Genomic DNA, 18,443 nt, shown 5'->3' with positions numbered 1-18,443 from the left:
TGGTGTTGAACGTCGGTAAGAGTGACTCTTTTAAGCAGAATTTAAGGCTTTGATCTCTTGCAGTCAAGAATGCAGCTTTAACTCAAAAACTTGTCGATGTGGTTCAATGGCCAAAAATAAGTGAAATAAAAGTTTTCAGGAGTGACCTCTGCACATGTTGCTTTTAAAAAGCTTCTATTTGAGATGCTTCAAAGGAAAAAAAAGTTTCAGCACCAGTCATTTCTTTTACCCTAGCAAAGGGTTCAAGAATGAAAGCTGCACGGGTACATTTCTGTCTCAGGTGCTGAGAATGCAAAGTAGGTTGCCAGTGAGCTAAGTGAACAAAGTACTACAGACTTTTTTATTGCTGGGGTTTCACTTTACAAATAAAAGGACACATTCAGATCAGATACTTTGTACTTTACTAACCTTATACTATGAAATTCAATCTTTTCAGTGAGCTAGAGAACAGTATACTAATATGTAATTCTGGAAAAGCTATGTCAAAAATACTCCCAGTAATTCATATTCATATTGGACTTACCCATCTCTTCGGAGAGCCTTACAGAGAATTTTAAGTTTAAGATCATTTACATCCACTTCCTCTTCCTTCAATTCATATAAGGAGAAAAGACAGGTAAGTTAATATTTTTTTTTTTAAGAAATAATCACTCTGTCACACAGATTATACCGATGAATTAGATTCTTCAATTACTGAACGTTGTTTTTAAACACATGCTATTTTAACAGATGACCTGATCAGACTGTTGAAACACCAGACTGTTCGTTTCCATTTGAAAACATGGCTCAGAATTTCTACATCACCACAGGACTGCTGAAGACTAACTACCTCAATTTGAAAAAGGGCCTATTTTAAAGCACAAGAACAAATACCAATTTGTAAAACAATGTATTCTAGGTAAGGGTTTTTTTTTAAAATGTGCTAAATGGTGACTGAAGTCAAGGCTTTTTTTTCAGCATGGCCAAGCTAACTAGCATGCATTAGTGTCCACATTAAGATGTATGTTTTATGAATATATTAGTAAATGTCTTCAAAGAGACACATTTGTCTTGGAAAGGGCAGTCCTCAATGCCCATAGTCAAAGAAACTGTGAGATGATTGGTGTCGGAGCCTCTTCACATCTACTTTAAATTCCCCTCATCAGAGAAACCACGAACTCTTCAATTTAGAAGCCTGGAAACCAAGAGGATGCGTCTTGACTTTATGCTACGCTTTTGCAAGAGAAAAGCAGGGAAAACTAGGGAACAGCTAGTTTTTAGACTCTAGTCTAAATCACCATCTCTAATTTATGCTGAATGGTTCTACTCAAGTTGTTAGAGACTCAATTATCTGAGCAAAAAATGATTTTGAATCTCATGTTTTTAGAGTGATATTTATTTTATTTAGATGTAAAAAACCAATACAGTTGTCTCAGTGTTCATGAATTGTGTTGACAAAGTTTAAGGGGAAAACTAATTTAAAAGAAAGAACCAAATGAGTTCACTCAAGTTTATTTTACTGCAAAATATTATTTGGATTATTTATGTTGTAAAAATAAGGGGGAAGTTAGAAAAAAAAAAAGCATTGAATTTTCTTTTTAAACTAAAGAGAACTAACCCAGAGTAACATGCTACTCTAAGTAGTAATAATCTTTTCTCAGGACACAAAATATAATATAGTACTAAACACAGGACAAGTAAATATATTCATACATAAAGCAAAAAAAACCCCCACCCTACTTAATAACAGTAAAGAGATGTTATTCAAAAGAAATTTTGATAAAAGAAATGCAAATTTAAAATAAATTTAAATTTTAAAAACTATTTAATTATGAAGACATGTATAATTATCAAACCAAAGTTACTGAAGGCCAACAAAATGGCACAATGGTGTTTACAAAGCACTACTACAGAGAAGAGTTGGAACCCTACCCAGACTAGCAGAAATTGGGATAATCAGAAAAGAGCTCTCATTTTCTCAGTAAGGAATACTTTCACTGAAATAATACAACTTCAGCTTTTTAGCAAAGACTCTTGTTAATTCAGGTTTGATGCTCCTCAGAAGTTGATTTATTCATGCTTAGTGGAAAATTACTCCTGACAAGACACTAGATCATACAAAAAGCTGCAGTGAGAAAGCAGATAGCAAATCTGTGGTTCAATGCTATTTACATGTTAAAAAGCTGGTGACTATCCCACATTATCTCATGACAATCAGAGAACCTGACAATAGGGAGGACACAAGAACTAAACTACTGAAAACAGATGATCTTCGTCCTGTTTGGAGAAAGCCTGTAGGGAAGCAAGGCTCTGAAAAAGAAACTATAGACTATAAATGGGAAGTGAAGATGAGGAGTGTCATTTTTCTTAAATGATCTAAGCCACATTTGGCATTAAGCCTCCAGTGACTTAAAAACAAACTGAAAAAACACATATGGGGTTATTTTTAATTACCTTGCACTAAGCTAATATGTTAACTAACTACAGATGCACCATCCTAGCTTAAATAATAATAAAAAATAAATAAGTCATCTCTGGATTAGAAATCCTTCAAAAACTTTTCCTACCTCATCAATATATTCCAGTAGATCAAGTGCTTTCTTGAAGTCATACTCATTGGCCCTTCTGTTCTCATCACATATGTACATCTATGACAAGAGAGATTAACGTAGAGAATTATTTTTAGCCTACAAACTAATGTAACTGATATCATGGACAACTCATTGTGGGAAGACCACCATGTATTTTCCACTTACATGACCTTCTCATGAAAATATGTCTTGATTCAACTGCAAGTATTTTTACAGTAAGGAATATACTTAAGGTTTTAGAGCAACATTCCACCTACATGACAATAGTCTGTGGACAAATGATATTGGATATAAGGCTGCTAGGTTTCAAATTTAAATGCCATTTAAGGCTGTAACATTCCTGGACTATTGTAGCCAGAGCTCAGCTCCACAAATAAGTGCTCAGAATTATTTCGGTAATTAAGCTCAAAGCAGTACTTAAGCACATGTACCGGCTTTCACCTTTTAAAAACAGACAAGTTTGCTATCAATATTTCACCCCCCCCCCCCAAATCTAAATTAGTACTTTAAAGGAAAATTAACATTAATGCTCTTTTTATTTACACTTTCAAGTTTCATTCTCATATTGCAAGTAGCAAGTATGAACATTGGTTTGACAGTAGAGAGAATTCAGAAGGAAAACTGTCATGGTGCCAGCGCTTGCCAAGCCATGAGTGACACTTCTAGTCTCCCCTATTCTGCAGATAGTGTCACTTAAAGACACAGGCAATGAATTCAGACTCTGCTATTAGCATTATTTTAAGAAAATGAGGAGAATGTAAACAAGCACACTATCAGGTTTTGATTTTCCACAGAATTACAGGAAAAGTAAGGAGTTGCAAAATGGACATCTAGACAGGACCTGATTTGTTTTACAATGTATCATTGTTGCTCATTGAATATTTTTTGTGTGCATCACTGGACAGTAAAAATATGCTGCCAATATTTTTGGCAGAAACACCCATAAGGCAGAAACAATAAGGCTACTGGTTGCTGGCTACCACCAGAAAGGGGTGTGGAAAGGAAAGGGAGTCAGCGCTATTAGTGATCCCAGTATTGGATTTTTGTTTCAGTATGGGTTGGGGTTTTTTTTGGTTTGTTTGTGAAAAAGAAGAGGAAAAAAAAAAAGTAGAAAGACTTCAGGTGCCCCTTTGCAACAGGTGACCAAAAGCCTCTTCCTGCTTCTAGCCCTTTCTTTTTGCAGATTCCAGCATCCTTCTCCACTAAGGTGGAATTCTTTGTTTCTTCTGCCTTCCAAGTTCTGCCCTACTGAGAATGTAACAGAAGGTAAAAATTGTCTCATAGCCAAAAACTGGCTTAGAGCAGTAAATCAACTTCCGGCACTGATTTGATTTGCTTTTTCTCCCAGCAGCACTCTAAAGCACACACTCAACAAAAAGAAATTTGAACTAAAACCAGAATTCTGAAGTTTGGTGCTTTAAGCAAAGATAAACAAATTCATATATCAGATCTTTAGGTGCTTAGCAAGTCACATAAGGGATAAAGACAGCTGTGATCTTCTCATTTATTTTATTGCACAGAGGCAGAAAACATAGTGGAACTTTACCTGTGTGACGAAGAAAACATGAGATACTTACATCAATGAGCTGAGATGCAGACAACACTGGCATATCATTGAGGTTCAACTCTTTCTCTGCCAGTAATTGTTCAGGAAGTGTTTCCTGATGTAACAGAAAGCGTTCCTGTTCTGATATTTCTTGTAGTCATTTAAGGAAATGAATGTTTCGTGTTATTAAAATGTAATAATAAATTCTATGGAACAGTAATAACTGTCAAGTCACAATATTATTCAGGTCTACAAGCATTTGTTATGAAGCATTCTATTTAGATGCTTATCTACGTTCCTGAAGCACAGAAATACTTCCACTTCAATATTGTCATCCTGCTGAACTAGTTCTTACTTTCCACTCAGGCTTCCAGTGTAATGCAGGCTGATAACCCTCTTTTCTCAAAACCACAAAATGAACACATAGGATTGGAGGGAAGTTGTTGCACTATGCAGGAAAATAAGTTGGTTGCAATTTTTAGGAGCTACCTTTTGGCTGAAGACTTGTGCCATGGACCTGCTCCATCTCATGAATTATTCAGTTTTTTATTGTTTTGTTTTCCAGCATAATCTGCTGCAGGATTATAAACTTATTAGGCGGAAACAATCAAAATGGAATAATTTCAGCCACAGTATGTGAACCCTGCGCCCACCCATCCCCCCAAGTTCCACTACGTGGTAGAAAGGAGCATTTTATCCGTTTAAATGGATAAGCAGAATGTGGCAAAAATCAGAAAACTGATACACAAAGAGCATAAGTTTTAAAAGCTATGTCATGTGTCATACAGAAACGTGTAGCAGAGTAAAGTCCAGACAAAGTTTTGAGAGTCCTTTACTCTACTGAAATAAAGCTTTGATTTCCTCATTTTTCTATGGTTTTCCTATTTAAAGATGAGATTCTTCACATTAGCATAGGTGAATTTTCAATTTTCAACTTCAAGATTTCATGCAATGCTTTATAATTTAAAGGACAGATGATATATTATTACTACAAGCTAAAAATAATTTGTGAAGCCTACTTAGTTATTATAATGATCCCAGCCTTTTTCAACAGGATTTCTCTTAAGAACTGTACAAAACATACATGGATAAATAAGCAGATAAATAGAAGTAAGCCTGAGTAGTAACCCTGCGTAATATTTCAAAGCTTTCCCCTGCTGGCCAGTATTAGTTTAACTATTAGCGCAGAATTGCTTTTTCACAAATTCACAGCAACATGTGCCGCACAAACAATATCAGGAAAAGGGTATTTTCCAAAGTGATAGGAATGGCAGAGCAGTGGAACTGTTGCATTCAGTAATGAAGCAGAATAGGTATTCCTACTTTTTCCATTAACATCCTTTCAGCTAGAGCATAATGAAACACTGTCACTGTAACCTTTCTAGATACAGAGAGAGTAAGATGCCACTTTTGATCACAAATGTATATATTTGCAGGTACATTACTACAATACGATATAGTTACAGGATTTCCTTGTACAGCCTAAGAGTCTCAGGACTTGAGAAGAACTCAAAATTGAGAGCCATTCAATAAACAGGCTTGAAGAAATTAAATCATTTTTACCTTGCATCTGAAATATAAAATGCAGCTTCATCTACTTCAGAACTGTTTAATAACTTCTCAAAAAGACTGTGCAGCTTGTTATTTATGCCAGTATTTTGTGTGTTATTAGAAAAAGTGAAAAGGTACAAATGTCTCTTGCTCATAGTCCTAAATCACAGGTGAAGGTGAATACTAAGGTTACTGCCTTATGCTGTCTTCCTTATCCTTCCTGCAATGAGCAAAATTTTGGCTGGGATAGAGTTACTTTTCTTCACAGTAGCTAGTATGGGGCTGTGTTTTGGATTTGTGCTGGAAACAGTGCTGATAACACAGGGATGTTTTCGTTACTGCTGAGCAGCGCTTACACAGAGCCAAGGCCTCTTCTGCTTCTCACCCCACCCCACCAGCGAGGAGGCTGGGGGTGCACAAGAAGCTGGGAGGGGACACAGCCGGGACAGCTGACCCCAACTGACCAAAGGGATATTCCATACCATGTGACGTCATGCTCAGCATATAAAGCTGGGGGAAGAAGAAGGAAGGGGGGATGTTCGGAGTGATGGCGTTTGTCTTCCCAAGTAACCGTTACGCGTGATGGAGCCCTGCTTTCCTGGAGATGGCTGAACACCTGCCTGCCGGTGGGAAGGAGTGAATGAATTCCTTGTTCTGCTGTGCTTGCAGGCGCGGCTTTTGCTTTACCTCTTAAACTGTTTATCTCAGCCCACGAGTTTTCTCACTTTTACTCTTCCCATTCTCTGCCCCATCCCATCACCAGGGGGGAGTGAGCGAGAGGCTGTGTGGGGCTTAGTTGCCAGCCGGGGTTAAACCACAATATCTTACCCTACTAAGTTAGGGCCCTCAGCCTAATAAATTAACTATCTGCAAAATTAACACGATTCTAATTCAGTAACTTCATTAGTCTATTCTTCACTTCGCTCCATTTTTATTTCTTACCTTCTATTTTCTCTTGCAGTATATCTTCTGAGAAGTCAGATGCCAATGCAGCTAATTTACTCAAGCCAAGAAGTGTTTTCTTCTTTGCAAAATACCGGGTCTCCATATTTGCTAAAGTCTGCAATGTTCTGTGAGCCTGAAATTAATAAAGATGTTAGAAATCAGTTTTAGAATTTAACATTAGAAGGTTAACAGATAAGGATTTAATCTGAACAGCAGTCTCACAGTTATTTATTGTTTGTAATACTATAACCCTTATTTTTAAAAGTTTTAAAACTTGCACATTAAAACTCTGCATTACACTCTTCAGTAAGAGATATAGAACTCTACTCCAATTATATCCAAAAAACATTTTCATTACTAATCAAGAAAAACCATTTTATGATCAAAGGATAAATTGCAACTTCATATATTATACCTCTGGGATCTTATTCAAGGCTTCACCATAAAAGCCAGGCAAATATGCTTTGACAGGACAACCTCGCATACAGATTGATTTACTTGTTAATTCAGGAATTTGAAAAACAAATCATACGTATAACCACTGCAGTAACCAAACGTTTAGGCAAGAATTTATTTGTCTGTTGGACAAAGAACAGAAAATTTCTGGGCACCTTTTCAGAAATAAACTATCCAGGCTGAATTACTTGTATATTTTAGAATCCTTGTCCCCTCTTCATAGTGCTTTGCTATAAAAGACAAAACCTCAGTCAACACAAGTAGAATATGACAAGACTCTCAGGGAGGGTTTTGGAGGTTTTTTGTTGTCGTTGGTTGTTTTTTTTTGTTGGTTTGGTTTTGGTTTTTGTGTGGGTTTTTTTTAAGGGGCATAAAGTATTATCAACCTATAATTTGCAGTAGGATAAACGTTTCCATGTCCTGTGTGCTTAATAAATGTGCACATGGATTGAAATAAGCCATTTTTCTTTAGAATTATTTATTTGCTAAAGTGAGATACATTCATTAATCTAGCAGAAAGAAGGGAAGACTGACTACAGGAAGTAGGGAAAGAATCACTGGGCAACAAAGGATCACAAAGCAACAAAGGATCAAGTTGAAAAACAATGTCACATCAAACTATCCACACACACATTAGCTACTAAAAAAAAATATTGCTTTTATACTATATAAGTGTATAAGTGTATAGTGTATACTATATAAGAATATAAGTGATTAAAGTAATCAATACCTTTTTAACTTTTGTGATACCTTCAAATTCCTTTGCTTTAAATAGTCAATTTTGAAATACAAATTTCAGTTTTTCCCTTGGTGGATAATCTGATAATGCTACTATTATACACTGTAAACTCCCAATTCCACCAAAGTAGTGATTATGTAGCCATATAAAACTTCCTTGATACAAAAATGTTAGTCACCCACAAGGGATGAAAAGCAGTCCTAATTTCCATTACATGGTGCAGTGGCTTACACGATATACCAGATGGTACCTGGAGGAAGGCTTTTAGTACTCCATTAATAATCCATGTCATCTCTCCCTTAAGTCACCTAGATAAGCTGTCTTCTTTTGATGATGAAGAGTCAGAACTAGATAATTTGCCTACTTGAATATGTACTTGACTCATTTAACACATGATATTTCAGTTTGGTTGTAATTAAGAAACCCCACCTTTTGCAAATCCTGACTATTGATTTCATGTAACCAGCTCAGATGCTCATGAGCTTGCAAGAAACTGGCCAGCTGTCCGTGCTGAGCAATAGGCTGAGATAACAGCTTTCCTCGCTTTCCTTTTTCTAAATACCAGCGAAACAGGAAATCTGAAAAATTCTGAAGATAATAGGAAAATGAGTAGATTTTAAAAGTTACATTTAAATATCTTGTTTGTCTTCTAAGGCAAAATGTTTCATAAAATACAATTGGTAAGAACATGGTAAGAACCTGCTTAACAAAACAAGACACACACACAAAAAATAACATACTGTTGATGAAAAAACTTAAAAGTTCTAATAGAAATAGTGTTTAAAGAATTCATCAGTTACAGTGCAAGAGATGTTGATACACACAGCAGGATTTAATCTTCAATGGAAGTGGATTACGTGCCAAATGAAATGCCAAATGCCATGAAGAATTTATGTTAACCCACAAGAATGGAAACAGATATCACACCACCCACCAATTCTAATCTGATTTTTTTATCCATTCCTTTCCCCACCTCAGAACTCTGTGCTTACTACTTCCTTTCATACATAAGTTTGCTTCTGCTGCCACTGTTTTTGAAACATTCCCGTCTATCTCCAACTGAACCTACAATCTTACTTCTCTCAGTCATTGTTAAAAACTAATGTCTTTCTAAAAAAAAAAAAAAGCACCATTTTATCCTCAAAAACTTCAGTGTGACATAACTAATCAGGGTTTATGTTTGAGATTTAACTTAGTCTTTTCAGAGTAATTTTAGAATAATGCTAGATTTTAATTGCATTAACAATTTAAAAAATACAGTTTGAAGAGGCCACCAGTCTGATATTCTATCCATTAGACTTGATCTATTCAGCTCTACATTCGCTGAAGTAACTTATTTTCAGAAAGTATTACTATTTTCCCTTTAGGAAAAAAAAGCACCTGAAGAGAACAAATCCCTCTCACTTCAAGTAGTCTCTATTGCCTTTTCCTTAAGCTTTCAATTTTTCAGCACACTTAGGGGTTTTTACACCAGAGTTTGAGAGATTGAATAATTGTCCAACAAGTACCTGGCAGGACAACAAAAAAAAGACCACAGCAACATCCCTATCTTCCTTCTCTTCTTAACTACTTTTCTATTTGTACATTTAACAATCTCACCTTCTCTTTTGGAAATTATCCTTAAATTTATATCACATTAGTTTAAACCAACGGTACACTAACTACAGCACCTCAGTGAACAAGTCACAACATGCTGAAAGATGTTAAGAGTGAGACAACGTGTTTGAGGCACGGTCCCATGAAAAGCCACTGCCCATACAGCTAGCACTCGTATTTTTGCTGACTTGTTTTGCAGTCTCAGGGTAAAATATGCCATTGAGTTCTGCACAGTGAATCTTGACTCCAGTTTTCCACATTACCCCCGTTATGTATATGTAAATAGATATGCATTAAAAAACCCAGACACCTCCCCCCTCCAAATCACAACTTTTGCAACATTTCAGGTGCAACCGTATTATAAAACACTATCTAAAGTAATCAGAAAAACAGAATTACCTGATCTGCAAACTGACTCATGTAACGTTGTAATCTGGCCTGGTTGTCTGTCTGCTCACACATTTGCACCAGGATATCAAAGTCACAGTACTTCTCTGCTAAAGCAGCTGCCATCTGATACTGTCCCAGGGAAACTAAGTAACCAAGAAGAAAAAGAAGTTATATCAGAACAAGCTCATCTTTGGCTGTTGGATGACTGAGAGCAGAGACCAGAAAAATGAAAAGAAGCTTCAAGTGTTTACATCACAGAGATACTGACACATTCCCAAAGAAACGTTCACCTTACTGCATCCATACCCCGTGCACATGCAAGTTCACATACCTACCACCTCTGTCCCCCAATACAAGAGAGAAGAAGAGAAGTTTAGAATACTAAATCGCCAGTATATCCTATTTTCTCTGAAAATTAGCAGCATGTGCTATTTGGGCTTTTGGGGGAGGGGAAAAAAAGATCAACCCATGACTTAACATCTGTATTAGTATCCACTTAATTACGCAAAGTGACAAAGCAGCAGGCAAAGGCTTTTGATAACAAATAGAACAAGTAAAGATAACATATTTTGAATACAAATCCTATTATTTAAAATCTTTCATTTTGGTTCAATCAAATACATAAGAGTTAGCAGAATACGCAATTTTGTTTGTAAGGAAATACTAGCTTTAGATTGAACATAATGATATAAAATATATTTACAAGCTGAGAGCCCACAAATGTCAGTAAAACTGACAGTGATAGTTTAAGAGACTTTTCTTAAGGTTTAAGAATGTTAAAAGGCAGTGATTATTAGACTGTTCTATTTATAGTGTTCATTTTTAGTCTAAAAAAGTTAAACTTTTTAAGCTTACTAAAATGTATCTGATCAGAGTTATTTCCACTTAGCAAGGGGACTTTGCTTTCAATTACTCATTAAAAACCACATCTGACATGTTAAACAGCAGGTTTCATTATTAAATAATCAAGATTCAAAAAGTAACTTTTTCTTGACAAACACTAAACAAACTTTCAGGCATATAAGTTTGTGTCAACTAGAAACAATATAAACATTTAGAAATCCATTTATAGGCTATTTTCAGCCAGCTGGCACAAGATAAATTCCAGCCAGAAAAATACAAGTTAGCAAAAGAAAAAAATTCAAGCAGCAACGTATCTTATTAGAGGTACGGGCATGGGTGCACTGTTGGGTGCAATTCTGTAATCTGTTGTTATTTTGTAAATACCCCATTAAATCATAAAAACAGTCATTTATACTCTGAAGGCAAACATGTAGAACAAATAGAATTCATATACAGATGCCATTTACTCCATCAGATTTGCATCATTTCCCCATCGAATGGAACATTTAATCCTTGCATTAAGGAAAACAGACAGTACTTACGGAGAGGAGACAAGAGTTCTGATCTTTTCTGCACGTATTCCATTTCCACATTGCTGTATCTCTCTTGATCAGCAGGACGGTCCACAGATTTCAGCTGAGAAACATAGCCATCTAGAAAACAATCCAGTAGTGCCACCAACTGTTCAGCCACAATGCTACGGAGGTTACTGTCCACCTGGGGATACACCATCTTCAGAATGATTCCATGCTGACGTATTATTGCTGTACGAAGGCCACTGGATGCTTGGGAAAACAACACAGTGAACATTAAAACAATAATCCTATCACCACAGGAATCTATGCTGAAGTATAACAAAAACATTGCTACCTATAATTACAAAAATAGAAAGAAAAAAGCTAATAAACATTTTAATTTTAAAAATCAAAGCAATACTATTAAAAAAAAAAAACATATACACCCATTTATCTTTACATATTAATTTGGCCAAAATGTAGTAAACAAAAGAACAGAAACAAAACCACCCCCTGAACTACACAGATCTACACTGTCACATATCAATATCAGCTATTTTTCAGAAGAAAAGAATCACTTACACGATCCGTAAGCAAAGTAGAGAATACACACAAGGGAAAGGCAACTTTTGTTAACCTGATTTAAATACTTGGATGTAGTCATCAAGACATAACAGACCAAAATAGCTTGCATGGATCCTGCTTTTCAAAATATTTTTATCTTGAGAGCACTAAACAACTATGTTTTACACGTAGAGGCCACAGGGAAGCTTAAGCACCAACTGGAAAGTGCTTGCTTCTGCAAACATTTGTTCTGATAGTTTTTCATGTTATTAAACCATCAAAACAAAACGCTTAAGGAAGTGGAGAATCATTAGTCCCTTTTAAAACAGTTATAGATCACATTTTGTGATTCATTTTAACATTATGTATCCCATAGTTCTGCCAACCAAACCCAGTGCATACTAAAGAAAAAAAAAATAAAAAAAAAAATTTGCTTTGTCTCCCAAATTTGCAATGCAAGTTTTAAAGAATTATCATCAATACTGGACAAAATAAGTGTTCATTGATTCATTCAATTTCCTTCACCAAATGAAACCTTTAACTTCTCCTATTCTTATCAACAACCTTGTAGCAGCTTTTAACAATAAGTTTAACATTCAGATTGAAATTCTTCTGTTCTGAAACTCATGAAAACTATTTTTGTTTAGGAGAGATAATTAATAAACTAGTAATAATAATTTCTCACCTGTCCATGGAATATATTCAGGTTCTCTTTCTGGAAGCTCTCCTGTCTTATATAAAGAGGCTCTAGATTGACGATATTGACAGGCAGCTTGTAGCATGTCCTATTTAAAGGCAAGGACATAAGTACTTTAAAGTCTACCTGCATATACTGCATATACAGAGTGTAAAAGATGTTGTCTTTTATAATTCTGAAATATTCTTTGAATATCCCCCTTCTTTCTACACTACCTTCTCATTGTATAGAAGAGCACATACTGACTGAGCAAGAAACCTCAGTCATAAGCTCTTCACTCCTTGCTACGTACTCATGCTTTCATAACTTCCAACAATGCTGCAACTTCTCAAATTCTCTTTAGCAGTGGCTCAGGAGGAAAAGGAATATCCCTAACTCTGCATGAGACCATCTTTTCCTTCCTAATATATTTGGACATGTGAAAAGTGCATTCACTTTCCTTCTCATATCAGTAATTCAACTTTTTGAGTGCTTTTCAATATTTACCTTCCCCTCACACAAACATTTTAGTTAATGCAGTTCTATACCTTAATGATGTTGTTCACATTGACAACTATCTGGGCCCACTCAATTGATTCAATAGGTGTGTCTTTCAGGATTTGTTCCTCTTCTTCTAGTAAGCATTCAAAGATGGAATCTATCTGGGAGACCTTAAAGATAGAAAGAAAAATTGCACTGAGCACAAACATATCCATTACCAGCTGATACCTGAAAGCCAAGTTATGAGTTGTATAGAAAAATAAACAAATATTAGTAGAAACCACATCAATAGCTAAAAATATTGAAAGGCATCAACTACTGAAATGGATAATGAAATCACCAGCTTATAATTCATATAATACTTAGAATACAAGAATTGCCTTATTTCTAGACTTAAATCTGGAAGGAAAAAAAAAAAATCTTCTTTTTTGAAGGCAACTCCATAAACTTTCATTAAGCATATCCCTCCATATTCTTCTGAAATATTTGGCAGTAGAACCTTGGTTAGATAAAGTACACTGGGTAACATACCTGCTTTAAAATAGCAGACTATTGTTTTTATTTTCCTTTGTATTTCTTTTTCTCCATTAGCAACTACTGTCCTCTGCAGGAAAAAACTTCTGAAGAATAAGTGGTTTTGTACAGTTCTTCTCAAGAAGGAAGAAAGAAAGACTGGACACTTGGCTGGAATGTGGCATAAACTGAGAACTAGCTTAGTCTAACTAATGTTAGAAAGGACAAAAAATTATGAGAGACTGAATTGATACAATTCCATACAGGACAGCTCATCAAAGCAGCTCTCCTATCCGGAAAGCTTCACACTCTTCAGTTCATCCCTTAAAAATGATAATTTAGCATATGTTTTCTGATGTGCAGAGAACTTCACTTATTTTTTTCATTGCTCATCCATGTAGGTTAATTGGAAATCATAACAACTTTACTTCTGCTACATGAAATTTGTCAGAATTCATGTTTCAGTTGCAGACATAAAAAAGTATGTACACTAAAGTGAGGAAAATACTACCACACCATCCCTATTTAAAGGAAAATTGTGTAAAGTTGAATTGATTTTTAAAGGGAAAAGATTCAAAGTATACATTAAAGCATTGCAACTTTTACTATGTGATACTATACAATGATTCAGAAGTAACAGGTTTCTTACCTCTCGAAAGAACACATCGGCAGGGGTAAGACTTGGTGGAATGTCACACTCCCTTTTGTTTAATGCGATCAGTATAGCAGCATTCACTAGATCAGGCAGCCTGGAGTGGTGATTCTTGAGAACAATAGCTGCTGCTAGTTTCTCTGCGTGCTCACAGAGCAACAATCGAGTTGCCATTGGCATCCCTCGTACTGGAAAACTGCCCAGATGTTCAAATACACCAACCTTTTATTAAAAAAAAAAAAAACAAACACCACATGCACTTCAAACAGTGTTCTAGAAGAATTTCTTTAAGACAAAACAATAGTCTAATTACCGTGTGTGCTGATACCAAAAGATCAGTATAATTTTACCTGATGAAGAAACTCAATGAAGAAGGAATGTGCTTTTGTCTTATCCTCCAGCTGATGAAGAAGAATGAGAGATGTGTTGCTGAAACCAGCTGCTTCTGAAAAGAGAAAAATCTTAGATCAGAGCACTTGATATCTTCATTTCTTTGATAACTATTATCAAGTTATCATATTTCTATAAATTTCTATAGTGTTACTGCACTGGTACTTTTTTTAAATATATGCACACACATTTATATATTGCTTACCATTCAATTTTTAATGTGGTTTTTGAACTCCATCATAGTTAAAGTAAAGCCTTTAGAAGAAATCAAGTATCTTTAGATCAATACAACTATTCTGAAGCACTCAATTCATTATGCTGCTAAAATAGCATCTCAACAGCTTATTCAAGTTTTAGTAAGATTCAGATTCAAATTTTTATCTTCATATGGACTAGCTATTGCTAAATTTATTATGCCCTAGACCACAGCTACTACAAGATAAAGTGTTAACAGGCAGTCAGATCTAATTGACTCTGTGTTGCCTGCACAATTCCACTGCACAACATAAGTGGTTGCCCAGCACTGCTCTGCTTTTCTTCTTCCTCAAATGAGCTTGCATCTGAAAAGCCAGCTAACATTTCCATCTGGACAATCATGCCCTTAAAGGAGTCGGTAAGGATGATGGAAGCTGGAAGCTTCCTCATGAGTATCCTCACAAGTATCTTACCTCAGCAGAGCTCTCCAGAGCCCAAGTTATTTTCCTATTTCAGAATTTTTGTATATTCTAAGTGTGCTTTAAAGCAAAAGACTACCAAGATACAAAAAATCCGAAGAACTATCACTATGAGCAAAATTAGCAAGACTATTTCCAAGAAGCTATCGATTTTCACTTCTTGCTTTAGCCAGGAATAAATGCAGATAAGCCGCCAAATTAAAAATAAACTTGATTCAGAAAATACTAAGGATCTGATGCCTGACAATTTCTAACTGGCTGCCAGGCAGAAACAACAGCAGGAAGCATCATCCATCTGTAACTATTTACTACATGAACTTTCAAACTAAGTCTCTGCTCAGTAACTGGCAACTGCTGCCTAGAGGTCCTGGGGACTGTTTCAAATTAACACTGTTCATAAGAGATAGGGAAGCATGATCAAAGAAGTTTCTTGCTGAAAACGTGTCAGCTTTAATCCTTTACGTACAACAAATTCTCCAAAATAAATTTCTCTAGTCCTCTTTTAGGCAGACATAAATTCCAACGCCCCAGAGGGATACGAGCTCACTCTACCCAGGATCCAAGCCTACCAGAAGCTGTGCAGCCATGCTGACAAAGGGCTAAGCATGAGCAAATAAACTCTTTCTCTCAACATATCTATTTATGGAAAATAATTTAGATCTATACAAGGAATCATGGTGTTCTGGTTTCGGCTGGGATAGAGTTAATTTTCTTCTTCGTAACTGGTATAGTGCTGTGTTTTAGATTTAGTAGGGGAATAATGTTGATAACACACTGATGTTTTAGTTGTTGCTAAGTAGTGTTTACACTGGTCAAGGACTTTTCAGCTTCCCATGCTCTGCCAGGTGCACAACGAGCTGGGAGGGAGCACAGCCAGGACAGCTGACTCAGTTGGCCAACAGGGTATTCCATACCATATGACATCATGCTCAATACATAAACTGGGGGTTGGTCGGAGAGCAGCAATCACTGCTTGGGGCGGGGCCGGGCTGGGCATCAGTTGGCAGGTGGTGAGCAATTGCATTGTGCAGCACTCATTCTGTATATTCTACCATTATTACTACTATTTTTTTCCCTTCCTTTTCTGTTCTATTAAACTGTCTTTATCTCAATCCATGAATTTTACTTTTTTTTTCCAATTCTCTCCCCCATCCCACCTTGGGGCAGGAGGGCAGGGGGGAGTGAGCAAGCAGCTGTGTGGTGTTTGACTGCCAGCCAGGTTAAACGACAACACATGGAAACACTAAAGTGACACCACCTGTTCCTTGCATAAAGTACCCTTCTCAGAAATGTTTTCTTTGCTGTTTGTGTTTACTATATGAAGTCAAGAACTAACCACAGTAGACTGCAAGTTTAACTGCCAGTCTCATAGGATGCATCTTCTAGCCTTTCTGGAAATATATCTAGTGGTGGAAGAGGGCAAGGGACACCCATGCCTTTTTTGCAAAGCTTAAATTATAATTTTATCTACAGTACTACAGACAGTTTTTCCACCAAAAAAACCCCAACCCAACAACCAACACTAAAAACCCCAACAAAAACACCCCACACCATTATGTTTACCTTCAGGAATAGATTCAGCCCATCTTGGATCAGAGGCAGGGTAATCATCCATTAAGTCCACGCTGATCTGAGTCACTGCCCTATCCAGTTCAGCATCAGAATCCAGATCTGCACTACTTGGAAAGAGCTCAACTACCATGCTTTGTGCATTGACTATATCTTTCCTGAAATAAAAGAAATGCAAAATATGTGAAATAAAAACAATAGATAGGATTATAGGAACAAGGACCACTCAATTAGTAGGATTTTTCTGATATGCTTTTTGAAAAGTGCTTTAGATTATAAACATCAAGCACTATTTGGGCTGTCTTTAAACTAATTATGGATAAAAGGTACTCCAATTCTTTTAAAGCAAGATGCACAATCTATAGAACAAAAGCACAAGCCAGGAAGTGTTTCAAGTCACTTTTTATTATCCCTATTATTACTATTTAAGAGAAAAGATTCATCATACAGAGCTAAGTCTGGAGGTCTCTGTTAGTTAAGCCACCAAATTTCTATTGCTTGCTTTAAAATCCTCTCAAGAGTACAAGTAAGCACTCCCACAAATGGCAATAGAGTAAAAGCTCTCAGGAAAATGCTTCAGCAAATATAATGCATTATTCTTATTTTCTATAATTTCAGAGAATCCTATTCTATTCATGTCAGTAAGTAAAATAGTAAGAAGCATCCAAATACTTAAACCTCCAATGTATGAAGTTGTACTGAAGAACTCTATGTAAGTAGTATGCAATACTCACAAAAAGCACTAATCTGATTTTGAGACTAAAAATTATAGTATTCTGACTGAGAAGAGATACTGTGATTCCAACATATTATCTGATTTTGGAAATATTTATATTTTTTCATGAGACTTTCAGTTCGAATGTTTATATGACCAACATATCTTGAATTAAAAAAAAGCAGCGCATCCAGAAATTGCACAAAGGTTTACTAAAGCAAACTATACTTTTAAAAACTGGAATATGCTGAATCTTCTATTAAACAACCTTCCATTATTTGCTCTGCATCAACTGCTTGGCCATCTGGACAGGCCATTGCTATATCTGCTGTGTGGATGATTTTCCCATTCATTTTAGCACACTATTTTTCTGGAAAAAATCTGAATCAATATTGTACACATCAAATTATTAATTTTTTCTAGTTTCATAAATTTAACCCAAATTTTAATCAAAATAACATTAAACTTCCATGCTGTTTCACACTGTTTTCCTTACTACCTCCTCCTACTTTCTTCTGACCCTGTTTCCAACCCCCTTGTTCACATCCTCGGTGGTATCAACTTCCATATTTGTTATCTGTGCTCTCAGACCTTAGCTACTCCAGTCACCTCAGGACTACAGACATCTTCAGCAGCAGTTCTGTTTACTGACATGTCCACTTGTGGATACATGCAGGTTTTCTTTCTGAATTCTGTGCATGTTTACAGATCTTTCTATCCTTTATTATATGTGCCTAATCCCCTTCATAATCTGCTACCTCACATGCAGCTCTATGTCAAAAGCACTCCTACTTCTGTTATCTTAAATCTTTCCAAGTTCTTTCCAAGTTTTAAGACTCTTTAAGGAGGTTAGTCCTAAGAGGGTTTGTGGGTTGTTTTGGTTTTTTTTAAATAAATATATATTGAAATAAATATATATTGAAAACAATCTAAGTCTATAGCTCTGTTTATCTTCTTATCTCTCCTCTTCCTCCTTTGTTTACATCACACATCTCAACATCAAACCTCTCAGAGGCGTTGCATGCCTCCCGACAGTCA

General features: G+C 36.0%; 1 protein-coding gene across 1 annotated transcript in view; it reads right to left on the bottom strand.

The window, feature by feature from the left end:
* NUP133 (nucleoporin 133) overlaps window positions 1-18,443 on the bottom strand; it is a 36,811-nt gene that overhangs the window by 3,422 nt on the left and 14,946 nt on the right. Inside the window, exons 13-24 of the mRNA XM_075146423.1 lie at window positions 16,685-16,848; window positions 14,408-14,502; window positions 14,055-14,279; window positions 12,940-13,062; window positions 12,401-12,500; window positions 11,179-11,421; window positions 9,803-9,936; window positions 8,237-8,395; window positions 6,610-6,745; window positions 4,148-4,266; window positions 2,547-2,627; window positions 524-588 (exon numbers count right to left, since the gene is read on the bottom strand). Of these exons, the coding sequence (XP_075002524.1) occupies window positions 524-588; window positions 2,547-2,627; window positions 4,148-4,266; window positions 6,610-6,745; window positions 8,237-8,395; window positions 9,803-9,936; window positions 11,179-11,421; window positions 12,401-12,500; window positions 12,940-13,062; window positions 14,055-14,279; window positions 14,408-14,502; window positions 16,685-16,848 (1,644 nt within the window). The remainder of the gene's footprint in view (window positions 1-523; window positions 589-2,546; window positions 2,628-4,147; window positions 4,267-6,609; window positions 6,746-8,236; window positions 8,396-9,802; window positions 9,937-11,178; window positions 11,422-12,400; window positions 12,501-12,939; window positions 13,063-14,054; window positions 14,280-14,407; window positions 14,503-16,684; window positions 16,849-18,443) is intronic.

The sequence above is a fragment of the Calonectris borealis genome, chromosome 3 (genome assembly GCF_964195595.1).
Source record: "Calonectris borealis chromosome 3, bCalBor7.hap1.2, whole genome shotgun sequence".
NCBI classification, from domain to species: Eukaryota; Metazoa; Chordata; class Aves; order Procellariiformes; family Procellariidae; genus Calonectris; species Calonectris borealis.
This window is presented reverse-complemented; position numbering and strand designations above follow the sequence as displayed.